Source organism: Choristoneura fumiferana, chromosome 5 (assembly GCF_025370935.1).
Source record: "Choristoneura fumiferana chromosome 5, NRCan_CFum_1, whole genome shotgun sequence".
NCBI lineage: Eukaryota > Metazoa > Arthropoda > Insecta > Lepidoptera > Tortricidae > Choristoneura > Choristoneura fumiferana.
This window is the reverse complement of record NC_133476.1, coordinates 18,893,765-18,915,193: the sequence shown is the minus strand read 5'-3', so window position 1 is coordinate 18,915,193 and position 21,429 is coordinate 18,893,765. Positions and strand designations below refer to the sequence as shown.

The 21,429-nt window shown below is 37.0% G+C and overlaps 2 protein-coding genes across 7 annotated transcripts in view; both read left to right on the top strand.

The window, feature by feature from the left end:
• Nucleotides 1-369: 369 nt before the first annotated feature.
• On the top strand, nt 370-6,090 carry Arfrp1 (ADP-ribosylation factor related protein 1). The gene is made up of 5 exons (XM_074088303.1): nt 370-589; nt 687-857; nt 1,784-1,865; nt 2,515-2,686; nt 5,854-6,090. The coding sequence occupies exons 1-5, from the start codon at nt 497-499 to the stop codon at nt 5,945-5,947; spliced, it is 612 nt and encodes a 203-aa protein (XP_073944404.1). The 5' UTR covers nt 370-496; the 3' UTR covers nt 5,948-6,090.
• An 83-nt stretch (nt 6,091-6,173) lies between these two features.
• The window catches only part of AP-1gamma (adaptor protein complex 1, gamma subunit), a 28,836-nt gene continuing 13,580 nt past the window's right edge, over nt 6,174-21,429 (top strand). For 2 of the 6 annotated variants that reach the window (XM_074088291.1, XM_074088293.1), the window contains exons 1-4: nt 6,174-6,352; nt 9,519-9,580; nt 15,757-15,898; nt 17,509-17,697. In XM_074088291.1, coding sequence (XP_073944392.1) covers nt 6,294-6,352; nt 9,519-9,580; nt 15,757-15,898; nt 17,509-17,697 — 452 coding nt within the window. In that variant the 5' untranslated portion in view covers nt 6,174-6,293. Of the gene's footprint in view, nt 6,353-6,712; nt 7,190-9,518; nt 9,581-15,741; nt 15,899-17,508; nt 17,698-21,429 lie in introns of those variants that run through there. The other 4 variants (XM_074088292.1, XM_074088289.1, XM_074088294.1 and 1 more) reach the window with 3 other exon arrangements.

Below are 21,429 nucleotides of genomic sequence, written 5' to 3'. Positions count from 1 at the left end.
AAAAATAAACAATGATAATCAATAATGACTAAAAAAGACGACCCATCATTAGTCAATATCTAATTTATGCGTTTATTATATTATCTTAAACAGTATTATTCACTTTTAAGTAAGAAAAGACAAAGGAAGCTATGCCAAAGAACCAAATCTTTTTCCAGCTATAGGCTAGACTAGACTAGCTAGTTATAGACGGAACACAAAAGAAATAAAGCGTTTTACAATAATTTATCTAAAAACAGCTATTGCTTTACCATATATATTTTAGCGATTTCAGTACCTATAGTTACAGTGAGACGTAGACAATTTGAACTGAATTTGCTATGAGCAATGAACGCAGTCACATCCATCGTCACCGGCATCGTGACGTCAGGTCACTCAACTCACAAATGTCAATCAAAATGACGTTTACCTGATCATCCAATGTTTACACGTACATACATTTTATTTAAAAAGTATTTAAGTTACGAAGCAACAAGTTTCTAAAACATGCAGCAAAATGTACACCTTATTACATGGTTTTTATAAATATCTAGTTCAGAAAGATGAATACTGCGTGTTAATTTTAGGACTCGACAATGCAGGGAAAACGGTACTTTGTAGAGACCTTTTAAAAATCATAATGTTACGCATATATTTAACAGTAATCATTTTATTCACGTTACTTAGATCAAGCTGTCTTTTTTCAGACTTACCTGGAGGCTACTAAAACCAAGTTTACGAAAAAGTACAAAGCTATGAACCCTAATAGGATTACTACGACAGTTGGACTGAATATAGGTAAAATTGATGTGGACGGAGTTAGATTGAGCTTTTGGGACTTAGGCGGCCAAGTGGAACTGCAGTCGCTGTGGGACAAAGTAAGTACAGTGCTATATCAAGACTGACTTTGCATATGAAGTTTTTTTTTTAAATACAAGCTATAATTGCTCACTACTTTTTGTTGACTATACTTGCATTGTCTGTCATCCAACCTGTATAATATGTAAAACAAAGTTCAAATCAATTAGACCTTTGGAAGTTGATTAAAATGAAATATGACAAGTGCAACAAAACAAATCAAGATGTGAGGTGAGGTTACCAGTGGTGACTGTTCAAGTTAACTTCATATGCCGCTACTTTCAGCACTGTAGTATGTTCTTTGATAGATTGATCATGCAGAAATTAACCTTTTCAACACTACCGTTGGCAAAACATAACAGCTGAAAATTGTGCCATAGATATATATTTTGTCATCTGTGTCTGGCTGGCCTACCGTGGCATTGAAAAGTTAATTAATTGATACTAGCAGCATCTATATCTACAGTAGGGCCTCGGTAACCTGGAGACCAAAATCAAAACCCTTTCTGGATTATCGAGGCGTCTGGATTATAGTATGTAATTGACACTGTACGTACTACACGAAAGGCGATAAAGGCGATAAACAAAAGACTAACGACGCATTGGCTCATGGCAGCCTGCACCTACACCTGCCCGACTCCCTCACGAAACCCATTGCCCGGCCGGATTACAGCGATCACCAAACAAGCGGGAGTCCGGATTACCGAGGCCCTACTGTACATGCAAATAAAATATTAATATTACCCTTTCCAACCTAGTCAAGTATGAAAAGGACTACAATAGTGGACCTTGAGAAACTGACAAGAATAAAGTTCAAATTTAATTATAGTTATCCCTCACAATCATATCAGTTTGGTTGAAAGGGATAAGAATGATAATTTTTAAAATACATTCTTTTACCAAGAAGAAAACAAAAGAAATTCATTCTGTTTTTTTACTCTTTCAGTACTTTGCTGAATGTCATGCAGTGATCTACATTGTAGATTCATCAGACAGAGAGAGAATATCCGAATCCAAGGAAACCTTTGGTCAGTATCAGCCATTAACTGGTTTGCTTAAACAATGACAATTTATACTAATCCAGCCCTAAAATCTAGACCCACCTAGAACATCTAATCTTCAGTCAGCAAGCAGCACTGCTCTACTGGAAACAGCTCAGCAGAGCGAGGATAAATAAAGCATTACCATTGGTTCATGACAACACATCATTGCACATCTCTGGTAGAAATAATCCACTGAGGGCTATCACTTCTGAATTCGCCGCTAGAGGCGCTAGTGTAGCAAGAGGTCTCCAAAATGTCAAATGTCACTGTTTTTGGGTGAGCTATGCGGGTTTATTTATAATTAGAATAATTTTGTTAATATTTTGCAATATCTGAAATTACTTATGGCAAATACGCGTTACGGGGCAATGTTTTTCGGAAACCTTTGTCTTCTCTTTTTTCCGAACAAAACGAGACTACGCAACACTGTGGCATGCTCGATATTTTTATGGTACGGTTTTAAGGTATTAAATATGATTTAAATGTAAATTTTGTTTTCACGGCCGTAACAAACTAACCACTATACTTCAGGCAGGACCTTTGTCTACAGTGGCGCCAACTGGTGAGCGCGAAAACGGTAGCCCTCATTGACACAACAATGCATGCATTAAATTCAATTCCATTTATATTGCAGACAGAATGATAGCATCGGAGCAGTTGTCAGGAGTTCCTCTGCTCGTGCTGGCAAACAAACAAGACATTCCAGATTGCATGGGCGTGCACACTGTCAAGCCGATATTCAACCAGAACGCACACCTAATCGGGGCGAGGGATATCATGCTAATGGCCACTTCTGCATTGACTGGGTATTTAATAATCCTACTATTTAAAATTATAAATACCGTAAGGCCCCATCAGAGGGTTACTTTGGTGTTTGGCCCATATAAAAACCACATAAAAACGTGAAATAAATTTCAAAATAAAAACATAAAAACGCGATTGATCAATTAACACCAACCACATGGCAAGGACCCATATTCTCAAAGCAATAATAAAACCAGGACCAAGTTAATCCCAAAGGACAAAGTTACCCTTCAGGGCAAAGTACCACGAACTTACAGTACGCAAAATTGAGAGTGTTGGCTTGTGCGTGTTATTTTTCACGCTACCCTCATTAGATAATCATGCAAAATAGGCGCACAAGTCGTCGAGTTGCGGAAAATAGCCCGCTTCTACCTAAGCCTATCTCTATACCCATTAGTTCAAGCTGTATCGCTAGTGTAACACAAAGGTTAGTTTTCAACCCGAAATTGCCATGAAATCCTGAAATTTCTACTGCTAGGTTTAGACTTGACATTAACATTAACATTAGTATGTTGCATAAGAAACACCCATTACACACTTAATTCACTAGAATTCAGTTATAGCCTTAGTCCATTCCCCTTTCTTAGCTCTCTACTCTTTCTGAGTAATGGGTGTCTAGTTAATATTTTTTTTTAATACAGCTCAAACCAACAGCAAAACACTAGAGTAAAACCAACGAGTCCTGGCAGTAGCAATTTAAAGCAGACTTCGTTCTGGCAACCCCAAAAATCTGTCCAACAAGCAGCAATGTAAATCAAAATTGAATACAGAATATTACGAAAAACACTGCGCAGGGGGCTACACTAGCACAAACCGTAAATAAACCGCGATGACAACGTCAGTTCTCTTTATATTTTGTGGCCGTGATGGACCATGACATATTTATTAGTAGGGCCCGGATTTTATCAACGTTATCGACAAATTGATAGTTTTTTTTTATTTATGTTGTAACTTTAAAACATAATTGTAAATATATTTTTGCTTGGAATATTATTATAAAATACTTTATATTGGCTATGATAAGAACTAAAGGAATACAAAATAATATTTTCTCTTTTATTTTATCAAAGGGTAGGCAAACAAGCTACTTAAGGTTAAGTGGTCTCAGAGGGATGTTTTCTCAAGTTATAAAATATAAAGGTATTTGTAACTATAGTGATATCAATAAAGCAATTTAAACGGATTAAACTTTCCGATATTTCGAACTTTGGTCATCATTCACCGCTGAAAAAAGTATCATCGGAAAGATTGAGGTTTCATTCAATAAAAACATAAACTTCAAAAAAAACTATCGATTTGTCGATAACATCGATACAAAATCGGTGCTCTCTCCTTACAGTCTGTCAATAGCCGCACGTAAAATTACGGGCCCTATTTATTAGTAACAAAATAACATGATATTTTTTACATAGATAAGACAGTAATGATAGAGCTATTGAAATAATTGATATTATGGCATCCTACAGACATAAGACATTTAAGACATCCAAAACACTATGGTTTGTGCTAGTGCTGCCTTCTGAAGGCATACAGACACATTTACATTGCAGTAATATTCCCTATTGCAACAAATCTAAAGCTGGGCATTCACCGTCGCACTTCAAATTTCATCACTTCGCGTGTATGAATGAATGTTTGCTCGCATATTTGCCCCCAGTTACGTATTATAGTCGAGTGTAGAATTAGGCGAAATAGATTGACAGCTGTAAATGTTACCATACATAGCAAGAAATGTGTGAAATGTGTTGCCAATCGTTTTTTTTTAATTTGCTGCCAATTTACTGGTCCTACTCTACTGCTGTACAGTCACCAGCGTTAATATCTGCCACAGCGGAGCGTGCAAACATATCTGACACTTCCGTCCGGCCCTGGAAATAGAGTCATATCAGATATTTATGCACGCTTGTTGCGTCAGATATTGGTGCTGGTGACTGTACGTATCGTTTTTAATTTAAACCTTGTTCGTAAAAATGGTTAAGTGATTTGCTTGATCGCCTATCTTAAAACCTCTCCCCCCCCCCCAATCGGACATAATCTAATGACTAACTGATTTATAAATAATGGACTAATAAATAATATAATTAAACTTTTCCTTCCTGCGGTCATAAAGAACATTAAACTCATACACGATTTCTTTGAGTGAGGAAAAATTTGGTCTGGCACCATAAAAATGTGTCCAAAAAATTAATTGGTGACATTTTAGATGTTGCTTTGCAGATATTAATATCAATAAACAACGGCCTTTTACCTTGTAGCAGGTACTAAGCAACCTCGGAGGAGCAACCACACCTGTAAGACCGCTATGATTGTGCCACACATATTTGTGTTCATGCAAAAACTCGCCCTTCTGCTCTTTTTATACGAAGTATAAAACTCGCTTCCCAGAAAATCGTTATACATATATCACGCACATAAATAGGTATGTGCAATTCACCACACAAGACTGTTATACTCTCTCTCTGATTGACTGTCACCAAATAATCCTACAAAAACATATTGAATTGTTTGTTTAATTGAAGGCCTCCTGTGCTTTTGCTGATAGTTGGGACATAATTATGTATGTTGATTTATATGTAAATTGGAGAAGGCAGGTTTTTGCATGAAAAGGCATAACGTGTCGCTCAAGCGTAGTTGTCTTGCACGTGTGGTTACGAGTTAACAATTTAAAGTTGTATTGCATAAAATACAAAAAAAAACTTATTAAACACAAACAAAATTCTGTGTATGACACTGAATATAAGAGGCTACGGCTTAAACTATGCAAATTCGTTTTCAACATTTTCTGCACACGTTTTTTTAGTTGCATAATATTACCTATACTTCGTAGCGTATTTCAAAAATTCAAAAAATCAAAAATCTTTATTCAGGTAAACATGAAATAATATTTTTAAACAGGGCCGGAATTTCCTAGTAAGTGAATACACCTGTGTCAGGAAATCCCGCTCTTCCACAGTAGCAATAAGGTATTAAATAAATATTACCCGAAGTAGACGTAAATAACATGCATTGATTAGTTACATTTAATTTACAGATTTTTTTGATATTTAAATTCTACATCCAATTATTGGAAACACAAGGTTTCGAGGTTTTCGAATAAATATTTACATTGTAAACAGTTCGCAGATAAAACGGAGCGAAAGATTATTATGGTAATGTGGTGTTGTTGCAGTGACGGCGTCGACGAGGGCATTCGGTGGCTCGTGGACTGCATCAAGAGGAACAGCTCCGAGCGGCTGCCTCGCAACCACGACGAAAACTTATGAAATCAATGCGACACCTCCGCCATAAAATATCATGGTTGATATACAATGAATAATAATGAGTTTTCCTATTAAGATAACGATGCGACGCGATCCATTGTTTTGTACATACATATTGACATTGTAAGAATAAAAGTTTAACTGAACGGTGACTATATTGCTGTCCTTTTTTAGTGATAAGTGTACCTTTGATAAGAGATAATGTAATTACTAGATATTTGTGGGGTATCTACCACCTGCACCTGATAAAACACTGATAACAGTACAGTTTGCACTGTTGTGGGATTGTGTAGTGTTTGTGAAATGTTAGGTTTTTAGTGTGTATTTGTGCCCGTAATTCCAAATAAATATGGCATACCCTATGTATGAAGTTGATTGGAGTGTGCTGCCGCCAGAACAGAACAGAAGGTAGGTCCTTATTTGCTTTACCTAAACTGGCAAAAGAATAGACAACGTAAAAAGTCAGACATAAGTGCGATATTGCTTTGTCTAATGTTGTGAAAAACTATCGCGAAAAAAGTAATATTGGAAAATCGCTTTTATTTCCTGAAAACTTTTCCCTTTCCACGTTGCGCTACTTTTCTACGTTAGTCAAATCAGAATTTAATAAAACAAGTTTAGTTATTCTGACGATTTGGAGTAAGTGTTTCTTTATATTTATAGTTTAAATTTTATTCACGAGCGAATAATAAAAACATTTACATATAAAAACACAAAAGGACTTAAATTGACTATAATTTGAGGAACGTCATGCGACGAGTCACGGCAGCCATGTTGAATTTTGTACAACGCACAGGGAAATGTCAGCTGGCGATAGCCGTAATATTTCTGACTTATTTCTGAAACTGTGATAAACAATTCAGCGGCAAAAATACAATAAATAATATCTTTTGTGCACTAAAAACATGACCTATGTAGTTATCATGGCTTCGTTAATTAATTAAGGTGAAATTATGACAGAAGTGAATCAAAGGTGGCATGCGATTTCTCTCGTACATTTTTATGGTTTGTGACGGATAAAATGCTTATAAACTTGATTTTATACTTGTAAATTCTTCCTTAGTTTCCTTGGTTTCGATGTAAGAGTGTTCAAGTGAAAACTGCGTTCAAGTGTGTTTATTATCTATCCCCCGAAATAAGTTGCATCCGTCAGTGCATCTTTTCTCCATATTTTGTGATCTCCGAGAAAAACCAGTGATATCGTCATCTACTTTAAGTCTACAATATGAACGGCGCGGAATCCGGGTAATTATTTTATAATTTTTGTAACTCTAAAAGTCCAATTGGTTACTTACCATTATTCTACAGCTTTTCCATTTACCTATCATGATCTCAATTAGTGTTATAATATTTTGTCGAAACCAAAAACAAATAGAAGTGAAGGGACATATTTCATTAAGAACATGTAACAAGAAAAACCAGGACACTGAAAAAATAAATAAACAAAATGAATTCACACGAAATTTTAAGGATACTGAATTCATATTTATTATGATTTTGTAAACTCTTTAAATCTTTGTAGAATGGGTTAATACATTTATAATGAGAATCTCAGGCCATAATAAGGACCTTGTTTCAATTAGTGCTTTCACCTTTTGTATCTACCTATCAACATGATGAGTGAGCAGAGAAATAATGTGATAATTTAAGGCTATGGCAACTCATCCTTTTGGCTTTTTGGTCTCTTTGTCAGTGGTGGATCAGCCATGTAGCAAGAGTAGCAAATGCTACGGTCCCCCCACCCGTCTAGGCCCCGCGGACCAATGCTCTCGATTGTAAAAATCTAAATTTTAATAGAAGCATGTTTTTTTTATTTTAATCAATGTGTAAGTATTAAGTACAATACTGCCACCACAAAACCAACATGAAACCACCGTCAAAGAAAGAGATGGTATCAAAATTATAGACTATAATATTTTACTTATACTATAAACTTGAAGCAAATCAAGGGCCACATGATAAAATTTCCTACAGGCCTTGCGCTGACTTACTTCAATACACAACTCATTGTTTAATGTCCTTTGGTTACATCATGGTAAAGTTCATGAAATTACAATATATCAATTATACATAACATAACAGTATTTAATATTAAAGGAAATTTATTTAACTCATCAAGCAGATATCTGCTTTGGCATCTTCAATTAACAGTAATGAATGCTAATATTGTTTGAAATTGGGTCATGAATAGTGATACAACTATCATTCTCCAATCGCCTGCAGTTAGTCCAATATACCTAGGTGTTATTGATCCTAATTGTCTACAATGACATGTTAGTAATCAATTTCAACCTAAAGGTCAAAATACCTGAATGTCTCTTGTTTGTGTATGATAAGGATCCATGCCAAATTTAAGGCAATTTTTATAATTGAAATCAGCAGAATTTGTACTTATCAAAACAAATGAGACTAGATTTTTTTTTTTTAGATTCCACATACAAGGGGTTAATCCGCTGTATGCCTAAGATACAACTACATGCAAAAATTAAAGCCTTTAATTTTTTATTTTTAAGTTTATCCCTGAATTTGGAATTATATGAACCAATGCCAGTTTTTTTTATCACTTGAATTGAAGGATTTATGGATATGTGATTGTAATAAGTGTGAATGACATTAGTGGGTAACATGCCAAGGTGAAGGATATGTAGAAAAGAAGAAGGAGAGGCTTTGACCTGTCAATGGAACCCTTGTTGGCTGAAAAGAAACCTACAAAATCAAATACACTGAACCCATCATGTGGCATGTTTGTTTAGTTTTATTGACTATTTTCTGTAGAGATAAAATAATTTAAGTTGAGATTAGTGTTTGAGATACATTAAGCATAATTAATTGAACACATCCACAGTAATTCTTTAAAAGGTAATTCCATGGCATTTCAACTGTAGTCAGTCCCCGGCCATTAACATTAAAAAATTGTACACTTCATATTCAATTCATTGATTTTTGTGTAATGTAGGTACATCCTGAGGGCCAATTATTAATTTGTTTTTAGGGTTCCAATGAAAACCAAACTTATAGAATCACTTGAGTTTTTGTATGTCTGTCTGTCCATCTGTCACAGATGATTTTCTCGGACACTCCTGAACTGATTTATGGACAACTTAGATTGTACCTACATATTGTAGATGACCTTTCCAGCTTCATTTTTCGTTAATGTTTCGTTCTATTTTCGTTATTTATCCGACACATTCGATTAACGCCCACGCGATTGGGCCGCCGGTACCAGCGCTATGACCATCATTTTCTTTTTTGTCATTCCATAATTAGACCCCTGAAGGACCGCCATAGTGGTACAAATCATCTAATATTTTGTGTCACCATCTCCCGGTCTAACAGGCCTCCTTTCAAAATTACAAGGTAGTCCTCATAATCCTTAGTTGTTATTAAACTTAGGTACCTATGTCAAATCAAATAAAATATTTTTATTTGTATAAAACAAGGGTATAAGTTGGTCTTACATAATGTCATAGGTTCCAGTCCTTGTTTTGCCATAGTATGGCATACATACATACATTATTTAATGACATGAATAAAGTAAAGTACCTATTTCTATTAATTACTTTTTTCTTCACAGGTTCAACCCGGCATTTAATATTGCCACCATAAAGCAAGTGGTTAATGAGGCAATAGAAAGAGGTAAGTTAAAACCAGTTATTTTCTGTTTAAAATATATATTTTACTTTAATACACTGTAGCTAGAACACAAACACATTGAATAAACAAACAATATGGTCATTTGATATTTATGCTTCCATTTATGGAATTGGACAAATAAGTAGTAATAATTTGCACTTAATGAGTTTGGTAGTGTTAGTACGCGCAAACAACTAACCTTGTAATATGGATTGTGTGTAACTGATTAAGAACATTAATAGAATAAGTAATACTATATTTGCACTATGTGAATTGAATATATAATACCTGTCAAAGTCAAAGTCAAAGTTTTTATTTGCATAAAATGTGGTACAAATTGGTTCTTAGCATATTACGTAGTCGCACACATTTTGCCAACTATTGGCACGCAAACAGAGGTTAAGTGCTACACTAGGCAGGGCATGCTCTATACTATACAAAAATAATCAGGAAACATATATTACTTAACCATGTCATACTCAATAGAGAATATATAAAAAAGAAATAATAAATTAAAATAGTCAAAACATTCGTCGAAAGGATTACAAATAATAATTAACACAATAACACAAATTACTGCATACCCCCCCTTACGACCAAAATCGCTTAAAGTCACTTTTGGGAAAAACTGAGTTAAGTATATCGTTAGAATGTACTTTCCAAGATCTACATGCTGTTGAAACCCGTTTTACTGTACGATACTCCAATACCGAGTTACGTTTTTCTTAAGCTCACTTAAAGCCGATTTTAAGAAAACCAACAGCCAAAAACAACTACGCGTTGGTTAAACAGCATTTTTTTTTATTTTACAACAGCAAAAATATTTTATGTCAAACAAGCGATTTTGGAATGTTAAGATTTCAATAAAAATGCAATTTGAGTACTGCCTAAAAGTGCTAAATAATGTTAGTAGGTTTCGCCTGTTGAGCATTACTTTATATTTCAATTATTGCAACAGCGAAAACAAACTAAATATAATATAGGCGATATTGCTTGTAACAATGTTTGCTTCGACCATAAGAAGCGCTACAGCCAAAATCGCTTAAGTATCGCTTAGACGTTTCGCGCTGTATTGTAAAGTAGTGTGCACTTTGTGTAGGCTAGCTTAGTCGGTTCGTGCACGCTTGAAAGCACGATTCATAATAAGTAATTTTTAAAAACTTATTTAGGTAATTATAGATATGTTCACTAACGAAAGTCTGCCCCTCCACATTCTATAATTGTAATTGTACCTAAACGTATCCGTACGACAAGTCTATGTGTGCGTAGCTCGAACTTGTCCTCGTGGCTTCAGTCGCAAGCGTACCGTCAGTCACGCACACTAAGACTAAGACAATGTGTAAGTACTTAAGAGGTTTTCTCGTGTACATTAATAATAAGCTGTGGAGGGGCGCGCCTTCGTGAGTGAACAGATCTATGTATAACAGCGATTCACTTGCCGTAATTTAACAGTGTTTATCTTTCAGGTGACGATAAGGAGCATGGATATTCAGGTTTCGATGAACTAAATAAGCCGCGTATCCACTAGAGGCAGCCTCGGGCCGAGCGGCTGCCTCGCTCCGAGGCCGCGCAAGTGGAGACGCTGCCAAAGGCACGGCTCAGACTGAGGCTCCTTTGAGCACGGTCAAAAAACCGACAAAATATGGCTCGGCTCACGGTGCTCGGCCTGAGGCTGCTCTAATGGATACGCGGCTATAGAAAAACATATAACCAGATCCAACAGACCGTCAAAATGAACCGTGATTGTCATTTAGATAACCTACTTACTTACTACTTCGTATCGTAGGTACGTCGTATCAATGAAAAGCTTATCACGGCATAAAACATTTACGTAGTCACACATTTTCATTGTTCTTGGCTTAGGTAATATTAATTATCCATGGCTGGTTTGAGTAGCCACAGCTAAGACAAGCAGTGATGAAGAAGAAGACTGATGATTATTACCATTAAGGTTATTTTTCATCACTGCTTGTCTCAGCTGTGACTACGTCCGGCACACGCTCAATAACGTCTTCATCACAGGCCAGTGCAACCAGCCATGGTGAATCTCCGGTATAACATTTTTTTTGTAAAAATTAAATCTTTATTGTTTTAGCTGCGCTTATTGGCAGTGGATTAGTGTATAGCTTTTTAATGAAGGTAGTTTAAATTCCTCTACTGAAAGAGGTTCAACAGAGTTTGGTTTTGGTTCTGTTGCCATGTCTTGTTCGACGGTTGGTTTGCAAAGTTACAGGCCTGGTATCAAAACTCAAAAAGTCAGACGACATGTCGTAATTGATAAAAATATTACCTATACAAATATTAAGCCAAGAACAATGAAAATGTGTGACAACGTAAATGTTTTATGCCGTGATAAGCTATTCATTGATACGACGTACCTACGATACGAAGTAGTAAATAGTAGGTATCTAAATGACACTCGCGGTTCAGTTCGACGGTCTGCTGGATCTGGTTATACCTATGTTTTTCTATTTAGTTCATCAAAACCTGAATATCCATGCTCGTTATCGTTTTGATGAAGAAGAAGACTGATGGTTATTACCATTACGGTTCTTTTTTTCATGACTGTTTCAGTGGTTACTTTGAGCCTTGAGCCTTGAGACGCTAAGTGCCTTTTTATTAAAATGTTTGAATAAAATATGTTTTTTGTTGTATGCATGTAATCAAAAGTTCCATAATTAAATGTATTAAGCAGCACATATGATATTAAAGGAATAACGTAATATATCTCACATATACTAGAAATATACTACTATATTTAAGACTTTAGCTCGCTAGTTTTCATTTATTTATATTTTTGAGCTATTTGGTACCTATTTGTTGAAATAGATTGATGGAACTCTTTCGAAAAATACAAGTTATATGTCTTTGAATGATAAAAACAAAACAGAATAATGCTACATTGCATATAAGATAGAAAAACAGAAAAAAAGCCTAGAGTCAAAACATCTTAGAAATATTTTGCACTTTTAAGCGCGCTTAAGAGGTAAATTCCGATTTGTTTACAGCCAATACCTCTTATTTGCGCTGAGACTTAACTAAAAACTTAAATTGTATAAAACATGTAAGCATTTTAACACTGTATTCGGCGAAAAATGCTTCAATTATGGACTTAAAATGATAGTTTATCCAATATATCTGCGTAAACTTGCTAGTTTAGAAGATAAAAAAAAAAACGTGTCTACAGGCAAAATCGCTTATCTGCAGTACCTTTTGAAGAAAAGCCCTATTTTAACCTACTCGGCGCGAGTATAGAGTAAATAACATAGCCCTATCCTATTAAGGGATAAATTATCTACATAGAAACACAGAGACGTTTTTAGTATAACTAGCTTTTATAGGTTTTTAGAGCATGCAAACCTTTAAATGCGTTTTTCTCGAAACTACATTTCATGCAGATAAGCGATTCTGGTTGTAAGGGGACGATTATACTCTAGAGTGCAATCTAACCTTTATTTTTAAATTATTTACCAGCCAGCGAAAACTGTTCGTAATACATATAGTTAAAGTCCACTATCTCGCTATAGAACAGGTATAAAAGGCGTCAACCACGTCCTAAAAACCCACTAGGGCATACAAAACAATAGAGCAAGGTCGTCACTGAAATAAAGACGGAACATTATAAAAAGCACGGGATCACTCTATAAAACAAACTTAACAATACCGTTAGTGAAAATTAGTTCCACCCACTGCCTCCTAGCCTCCTACGAACTTAGCGATACGGCTACATCCCTAACTGTAGCAATTAAGTTTGTGGCATTTTCATAGTGTAAACCAGTTTAGTTTGAGTTGAGGATGGGCAGCAGCGTCCTCCGCGAACTATCGGATATAACTGCGGTCGCCAACCCGCCTGCCAAGCGTGGCGACTAAGGCATTTTCCCCAAGGTACAAGATAAGGGGAGGCCTATGTCCAGCAGTGGACGTCTTTCGGCTGTCATGATGATGATGAAACCAGTTATTAATCATCAAATAACCTGTCTAATTTACACTTACAAAATAAAATCTGCTCTACCCATATGCATTCAATTCCATCCTGTAGTACCTAGGTGGTGCGTTTGAGGGAGCGCAAATTAAACGCTTTGTTTGTAGATTCGATACTGGATTACACTATGGTATAGTAAGCATGTATGTATAGACGCCTCAATCTGGCTGGTCTGACCTCCTACGTTTGCCCTTTCTGCGCGGAACCTTTGGGAATACTGTCTAGTGTTAGTGGCTAAAATAGCGGCATTAAATCCCGACTGCCGTGAAAATAAACTTTAAATAAAAACTAAAAAGAGAAAACCTGGCAAGAGCATGTCTGACCATGCTCAGTATAGGGTTCCGTAGCGTGTAGGGGTCTACAATTTCTGCGGCGGCGTGTAGCATTTACGCTGCGTCTAGTCTAGCGCCACTGGCCCGCCAGCACGATAGGTCGCGACTCTTTGTAGGTCAGTCAGTGCTCCCCATTCTCACCAATCCTGAAGGACAAGTAGTGCTAAGCGACAAGCGAAGCAACGGCACGCGTTCTAGCCGTTTTGGTAATATTTTTGCTGCGGTTTATTAAGGCGGCACTTTATTCGACTTTATTTATTGAACATACGTGCCTACGTGGAATTTGACGTGTTACGCTTTATCGCTTACGGGGATCATTCCACAAATTTCTTAAATACCTACCTACTTACCGTGCCTTGTTCACTCTTCACTAGAGAGAACGGAAAATTCAAATAATACTGTATCCATAGTGTCGTATTTAATCATAATAGCGCTAGAATGTAGAAAAACTAACGCACATGTCACTCATATTATGATAATAATGACTATTAATGACCTATTGTAATTGACATAGGTATTGTAGCAGGCTTGTTACCGTAGGTATAGCCGAATAAACTTATTCATGTACCAGGGTGGAGTGGAAACTTCTAATAATCAATGTGAAATTTCACTATGTTTTCCTTGACAAAAGTATGGGATGTCAACATGACATTACTAGCTCGATTTAGTTTGTTGGACTGTACTCATCCTGTTTTAACATTGGCGCTGGCTGGTACTTCATTTTGCATTTTGATCAGCACCAAAAGATTACTCAATTAGATCTTGGTTGTTTATGTGTAAAATGAAGAAATGCGATACGTATGTTAGCCAAAAATCGCGAAATGAGGTGCCAGCACACGCTCGGAACTATATTTAACGAAATTGTATGTTCTTACCGTAGATGCTTCTCTTTTTCTTTCAGCAACTGCATTTTTTCTTTCTTTTTAAACACTATAGGAAGCGAAACTCCTGTATCGGTCATCTATTTTAATTTAATTCATAAAAAAAAAGGATTAATTTCTTAGGAATTTCTGGCCATACCTAAATTGTATACTTAATTGTGAAAGCAATTTGAGTTTCGCTTCTAAGTTGAAGCAAAGTTGAGCGGAGACTTACAGAATCTGGCTAATCACATTTATTATAGATCATTTTAAGATCTTATAATTTTTGCCCATGCTACTTTTTGATTAAGCTTACCGTTTTCGAAAAAAAAAACCTCAAATTTTGACCTTTGACCCTAAATAACTTTTTTAGCACACATGGGATCAATGGGGACTTTTGACACTATTCCTAATGAGGTACCCAAGGTCTCTACCAAAATTCAGATTTCTCGGAATTTATTAAGTAGTAATTACTTAGTTGAAATCTTGAAATCCAGAGGCCGTATAGTTCAACGCGCGGGCGTTCGCGATAAAATTTACCATCTTTTTCTACCCTCATTCGATATCGTTTGTAAGAAAGAAAGCCACTATGATTCCGAATGTGTTACACAATATTGTCTTAAGTAGATCACAGTTTCACATTACAAGGGGAGAGGGCCAATTCGACTAAATGACTGAATTTGACCACTATTTTTATGACTAAATTGTCCGGATTAAATGTTGTAAGTCGATACTGCGCGTCTCCGCTCTGCTTCAATGGAAGGCCACCCTAATGATTTATTATCCTTAAACTCAACTAACAATGCAACGAAACATGCGTAAATTCGTGGCGTATACGACAATATGAACTTTTAATTGGTCGATACGAAAAATCGCCACGATTTCACGCATCTTCCTTTGCATTAAATTTTCTATGCTATCCGCCTAGCTTTAAGCTCACTCTACAATGCACTGATCAACGCTTCTCTGTGTGTGTGCCGTCCGTAACAGTCGCGCCGGTTTCAGTGCGTATGCCCACGCCGACCCGGCTCCGCGACCTGATCCGGCAGATCCGGGCGGCGAGGACGGCGGCCGAAGAACGGAGCGTCGTCAACAAGGAGTGCGCGTACATTAGGTCTACCTTCAGGGAGGAAGATAGCGTTTGGAGGTAAGGATTGTTAGAACTACTTTTTTTTAAATTCGACTGGATGGCAAACGAGCAAGTGGGTCTCCTGATGGTAAGAGATCACCACCGCCCATTAACATCTGCAACACCAGGGGTGTTGCAGACGCGTTGCCAACCTAGATGCCTAAGATGGGATACCTCACGTGCCAGTAATTTCACCGGCTGTCTTACTCTCCACGCCGAAACACAACAGTGCAAGCACTGCTGCTTCACGGCAGGATTAGCGAGCAAGATGGTGGTAATAATCCGGGCGGACCTTGCACAGGGTCCTACCACCTACTACTACTACTACTACTTTACTACTACTACTACTTTAAATTGAGTGTAGTTCGCTAGATCAACATTCACTAGAACAGACTAGAGGCCATATACAAGACAGGAGACAAATGACAATAACAACGACACAGATGACTGGCTTGGAGATTATTTTGTCTTACCGACCGATCTTTGTGCCGGCTGCGAAATGGAAAAGTACATATTATCAGATTATCACTGTCACCTGGTTACCTTGTTAAAATATTTAAAGTACGTACGTACATGGGTTTTTGTTAAAAGGGGAGCGGGGCAGACGATAAAAACCAAGAATATACCTAAGATACAGGCTGCGCGAACTTAGGTTCGTGAGCATTCCTTCTGGTTAATCAACTTCATTCTTCGAAGGGGGACAGCGACCCCCCCTCTTCCCCCCTATCCGTACCTGGCCCTTGAATATGAGCCTGGTTGTGTTAGAAATTGCGACCACATTCACTAAGTTCGGATAGGATTCCAACTACAGTGTCATAAGTTATAAACTGGACTTAAAATAAATGCCGCAAAAACTGTAATCGCAGCTTCAAGTCAAGACCTATAAATCGATGCAAATGAGTCTTTTCACTCCCAACCGTAACTTATTTATATAGGTCTTATCATGATGCCAGACCACGCGTACAAAAAACTTTTGTATATTTTTCATAAGAAATTAACATAATTTGCATTAGCAAAATGTGTATGTAAAGTACCTAAGCTTCAAGGGCGTTGTAAGTTACCGCATAAAATCCTTGAACGTCCTTTATTGCCAAGCGGGAAGCATAATGGAACCGCAACCTTCGCCTAACAGGCCGGACTTTGAATTTATAAAAGACTAAATACCGGCTCATTTTTAATTCCCGTCTGAACAACGTCCAACCCTTTAAAACAGGTTTTGAGGCCAGCAAATTATACCTAGTTTAGTATTCGCTTCATGATCATTTAGAAATCATGTTACTGTGCTTGCGAGGTCTTACTTTGTGTGTCCGGGAAAAAAGGCACAATTTAGTATTCTCTCGCCGGTTTCTAAACGAAATTATAGCTTCATCATCATCTTTCTCATAACGCTGTAATGTAAGTAAGGTATTCATTCCCTCAAATAGTTTGCAAGGGCGGTCGCCACAAATATCCAGCTATCTCGTTCCGACAGCGACGCCTATCAGACGAAACGACGCATATTGGAACGAAAATCTTTGTCCACCACTAACACATTCTATCTTTTGAATTGGTAAAATAGTTAAACACGATCTTATCCGTTAAAATTTGAATTCGAATGGCCAATCTCTAGTCTCCACTCTCTCCACCAGATGTCGCAACATCGCGAAGCTCCTCTACATCCACATGCTGGGTTACCCGGCGCACTTTGGCCAGCTGGAGTGCCTCAAGCTGATCGCCAGCCCCCGGTTTACGGACAAAAGGGTCGGCTACCTCGGCGCCATGTTGCTACTTGATGAGCGGCAAGACGTGCATCTGCTGATCACCAATTGTTTGAAAAAGTAAGTAGATGTCATTCTCGCTCATTATTTTCATTGGTTACGTTCGGACATTGCGAAGCTCCTCTGTGTCCACCCACATGCCGGGGTATCGGAACTTAACCCAGCTGGAATGTCTGATTGTGAGCCCCCGGTTTATGGACCAAAGAGTACTTGCTACCTTGGCGCCATGTTGCTACCAGAGGAACAGCAAAACGTGAATCCGATCACGGTCTGTTTGAAGAGAATGGACTTATTTGATGGACAGATTAGACATACCGAGTATACATACTATACTATTATACATACTACAAGATAATCCATATCGTAAATACGCGCGGTCTGGCGCTCGGCTACATAAAAATGTTTTCAATTTCCTGTGGTTTCTTGAGACGGTTGTTCGATAGGATGGACGCTGACGCTATAAACCGCCAATGATTCTTTTGTAAAGACCCTTCTTCGTTTATTAAATTTGTAAACCCACAAAAGAAATAAAAAAAGCAAGTATAGGAAATGTACTAAATATTCTATTAGATCTTTAATAAGCAGCCCTCGACTTGGCAATAAAAGCAATGTTTACTTACCTTTAAGTTGCTCGGTCCCCGACCGATATCCCTATTAAGTCGCCGGCCGTCCTGGCCGTCTGCAAATAAACCTGTCCACCCTATTTGTAATTTCCTCCCTTTATTTTCAATTTCGTCGACAGTATCGTAGTAATTGCGGAAAAATTTAATGTGAATTAGGGAAAGAATTGTACGAGCTTTAATTTACTTTGCTGGGGATTACCCGGTCTATGACTGAAGTCGTATGAGTGTTGTAATCTATGCCACTGGAGCACCTCCCTCGTAGTGATAGAGGAAGTTTCAATGAGTTGTATGTTGTATTGGACAACGTTATTTATTTTGCTTATAAATAAGTGGCTTGGTTAGAGTTAGAGACGTCTGGTAGAAAAATTATCCAATTAGATAAAACCTGATTTATGTCTATCGCGTACGTGTTTGCGGTCTGCTTTGCGTTATCTTTAACGACAATCCAATACCTATTGTCATCTCGTCTATAACCTACATATTATGTACTTATTACATGCCCATTTTGTCCAAGTTGGTAATATCCCATTAAAATCTGTAATAAGTCTACTTACATTCAGCTTACACCTAATCAAATCACCGTCAACTTATTGCGCGTTATTTTAATGACACGCGTAATATAAACATAAACTTTACTCTAGATTTACAAAGCTTGTATAGCTACGGACAAAGCGGACAGGTTTACAACAAAAAACGCATTGTATAAGAGACATTGAATAGCGAGCCTGACCGTCCAAAGGTGAATGGGCTATTTAGCATCATGCGGCAAACACTCGGTCTACTGCAGTGTTGAATCATCACTAACTTTCCCATTACACTGAGTATTAAAGACTGTTTTTTTCTTTATATGTATTCTGTAAGACTTATGCATAGTTTTACCTACTACTAAGTTCAGTTTCGGTATAAGTCTTGAAGAAAGACGGTAATGTACTTAACGTACATTGAGGAAATTTTATCTAGCTAAAGGCAGTTATTATCAGTAACATAAAATGACTAATTAATGACAAACAAGGAAGACGTTCAATTTGTTGAGGAAGGTATTCACTTGAAATACACGTCTTGACAAGAGATCAGCATTAGTCATGTATACCAACTAGGTAGATAAGTAGCGAGAACTATTTTTATAAAACGGTAAAACAGAGTTTGCAGAAACAAATGTCTTTGAACTTACGATATTTCAGAAAGTTGGTTTTGTTTTTCTAAAACCGTTCGCTGTAACCAACCTATATGTATGTAACAAACCCTTTTTAGATCGCGGTGGACCCGTTTGATATAAGTAAATGGCATGTTATTAGACGCTGGCAACCGAATCGGTGTTATTTAATTAAACTCCACAAAGGCACACACTCGGAGTGTTGTGCGGGCGACAGCTGAAATTTGGCTTAATGTTAAATAAAATAGCTTTTCCGATTGCTGAATGATATTGCGAAACGTGAGAACGCGAAGTTTGCGGTTTTTCTCACTTTTATATTTATAACAATGGAGGGAGGGACGAATCAATTTGCTTGAAGTGACGGACTAATTTATAATTTTTGAATACAATGTTGCTTTTGATAATTTGCCTCTATACAATTAGGCTATTGTTAGGTGGTATAATCCTCAATAATATATATTTAATACTAACTAGCTTTTACCCTCGCCTTCTAGCTCTAGCTTATGAACGAATTACTAATAAAATGTACCTTTAACAAAACCTTAGGCCTAATTATCTACCGCAGTAAAAAAAACGGCCAAGAGCGTGTCGGACACGCCCAAATAGGGTTCCGTAGCCATTACGAAAAAAAATAAGTAATATTTTTCTAAGGATTTCGTATTTTATACGGTATCTTCCAAGTTGAGGTATATTTTATACCTTAGGCTGCTATTTACTCTTAAACTACTAATAATTCTCAAGCAAACTTAACCGTTATAGTTTTCCTTGAAAGTTTGATATACTTAGTCCCATTCTGAATTTTTTCAAATTTTTCCACCCACCGGTTTAGACTTTAGAGGAGGGGGGGGGGGGGGAGACGCTCGATTTTAATGACAATTTGTACTTTAAAGTTGAATATTTTGCAAACATATCACTGAATCGAAAAATCGTTTTAGCAACCCCCTAATGATTTAAAAGACCTATCCAACGATACCCCACACTACAAGGTTGGATGAGAAAAAAAAATCACCCCCACTACGTCTATGGGAGGTACACTAAAACAATTTTTTTTTTGAAATTTTTATTGTACCATTTTGTCGGCATAGTTTACATACATATTCGTGCAAAATTACAGCTTTCTAGCATTGATAGTCCCTGAGCAAAGCCGCGGACGGACGGACAGACAGACAGACAGACATTGGCCATTTTTGCCAGTTTGGCTCCGGAACCCTAAAAAAGCTTGATTGATTGTTTGTACTTAAAAATAAGTTCGGTGGCTCGTGCCGTTTAAATAAGTTACTTAGCTCGATGAATCGGAGCAGTATAGCGAACCGTGACCGATCGTGTGCCGGCACGCGAAGATAGTAATTTCTGAGTAATTGCCTTTATTATCGAACGAAACTGTCAATTTTTAAGGTTCTGTAGCCAAAACAGCAAAAACGGAACCATTTCTTTCGCCATCTCATGTCTGTCCCTACAGTGCATTGCATATGTTGAACGAATACCTACTCCAAAACGAGCCAGTTGAAGCAGTTGTGTTGACAATGTTGTCATTGACACGTCACTTCATTACACATGAGCGATCGTGAAATGAATTGGCTGCTGCTTCATAACTAATAAATTACAATAGGTTTCAGCTCTATGAATACAAATTTAAATTGTCTGCGCATGGTCGGCTCAGGTATTTTATTCTATCCACCCTAGGGATTTAAGGTATGCATGACAATAAACCGGAAAACGAGGTTGGGTTGAATCGTTTTTCATTTTGGTTAGGTACAGTCGAGGAAACTAAATCGCGTACCAGGAATCAAATCTTTTCATAATCAATTTCGCTATAATCCATATCCATACTAATATTATAAATGTGAGAGTGTGTGTGTTTGTATATTTATTTGTATATTTTTTATTATTGTTATTAATTTTTGTGAATTTATTTTGACATTTAATTAGAGTATTAATATTATTATTATTATAATGTTCTGTTTGTACACCTGAAAAGGTAGAGAATTGGTGTATCTAATTTATAAAATTGTTATC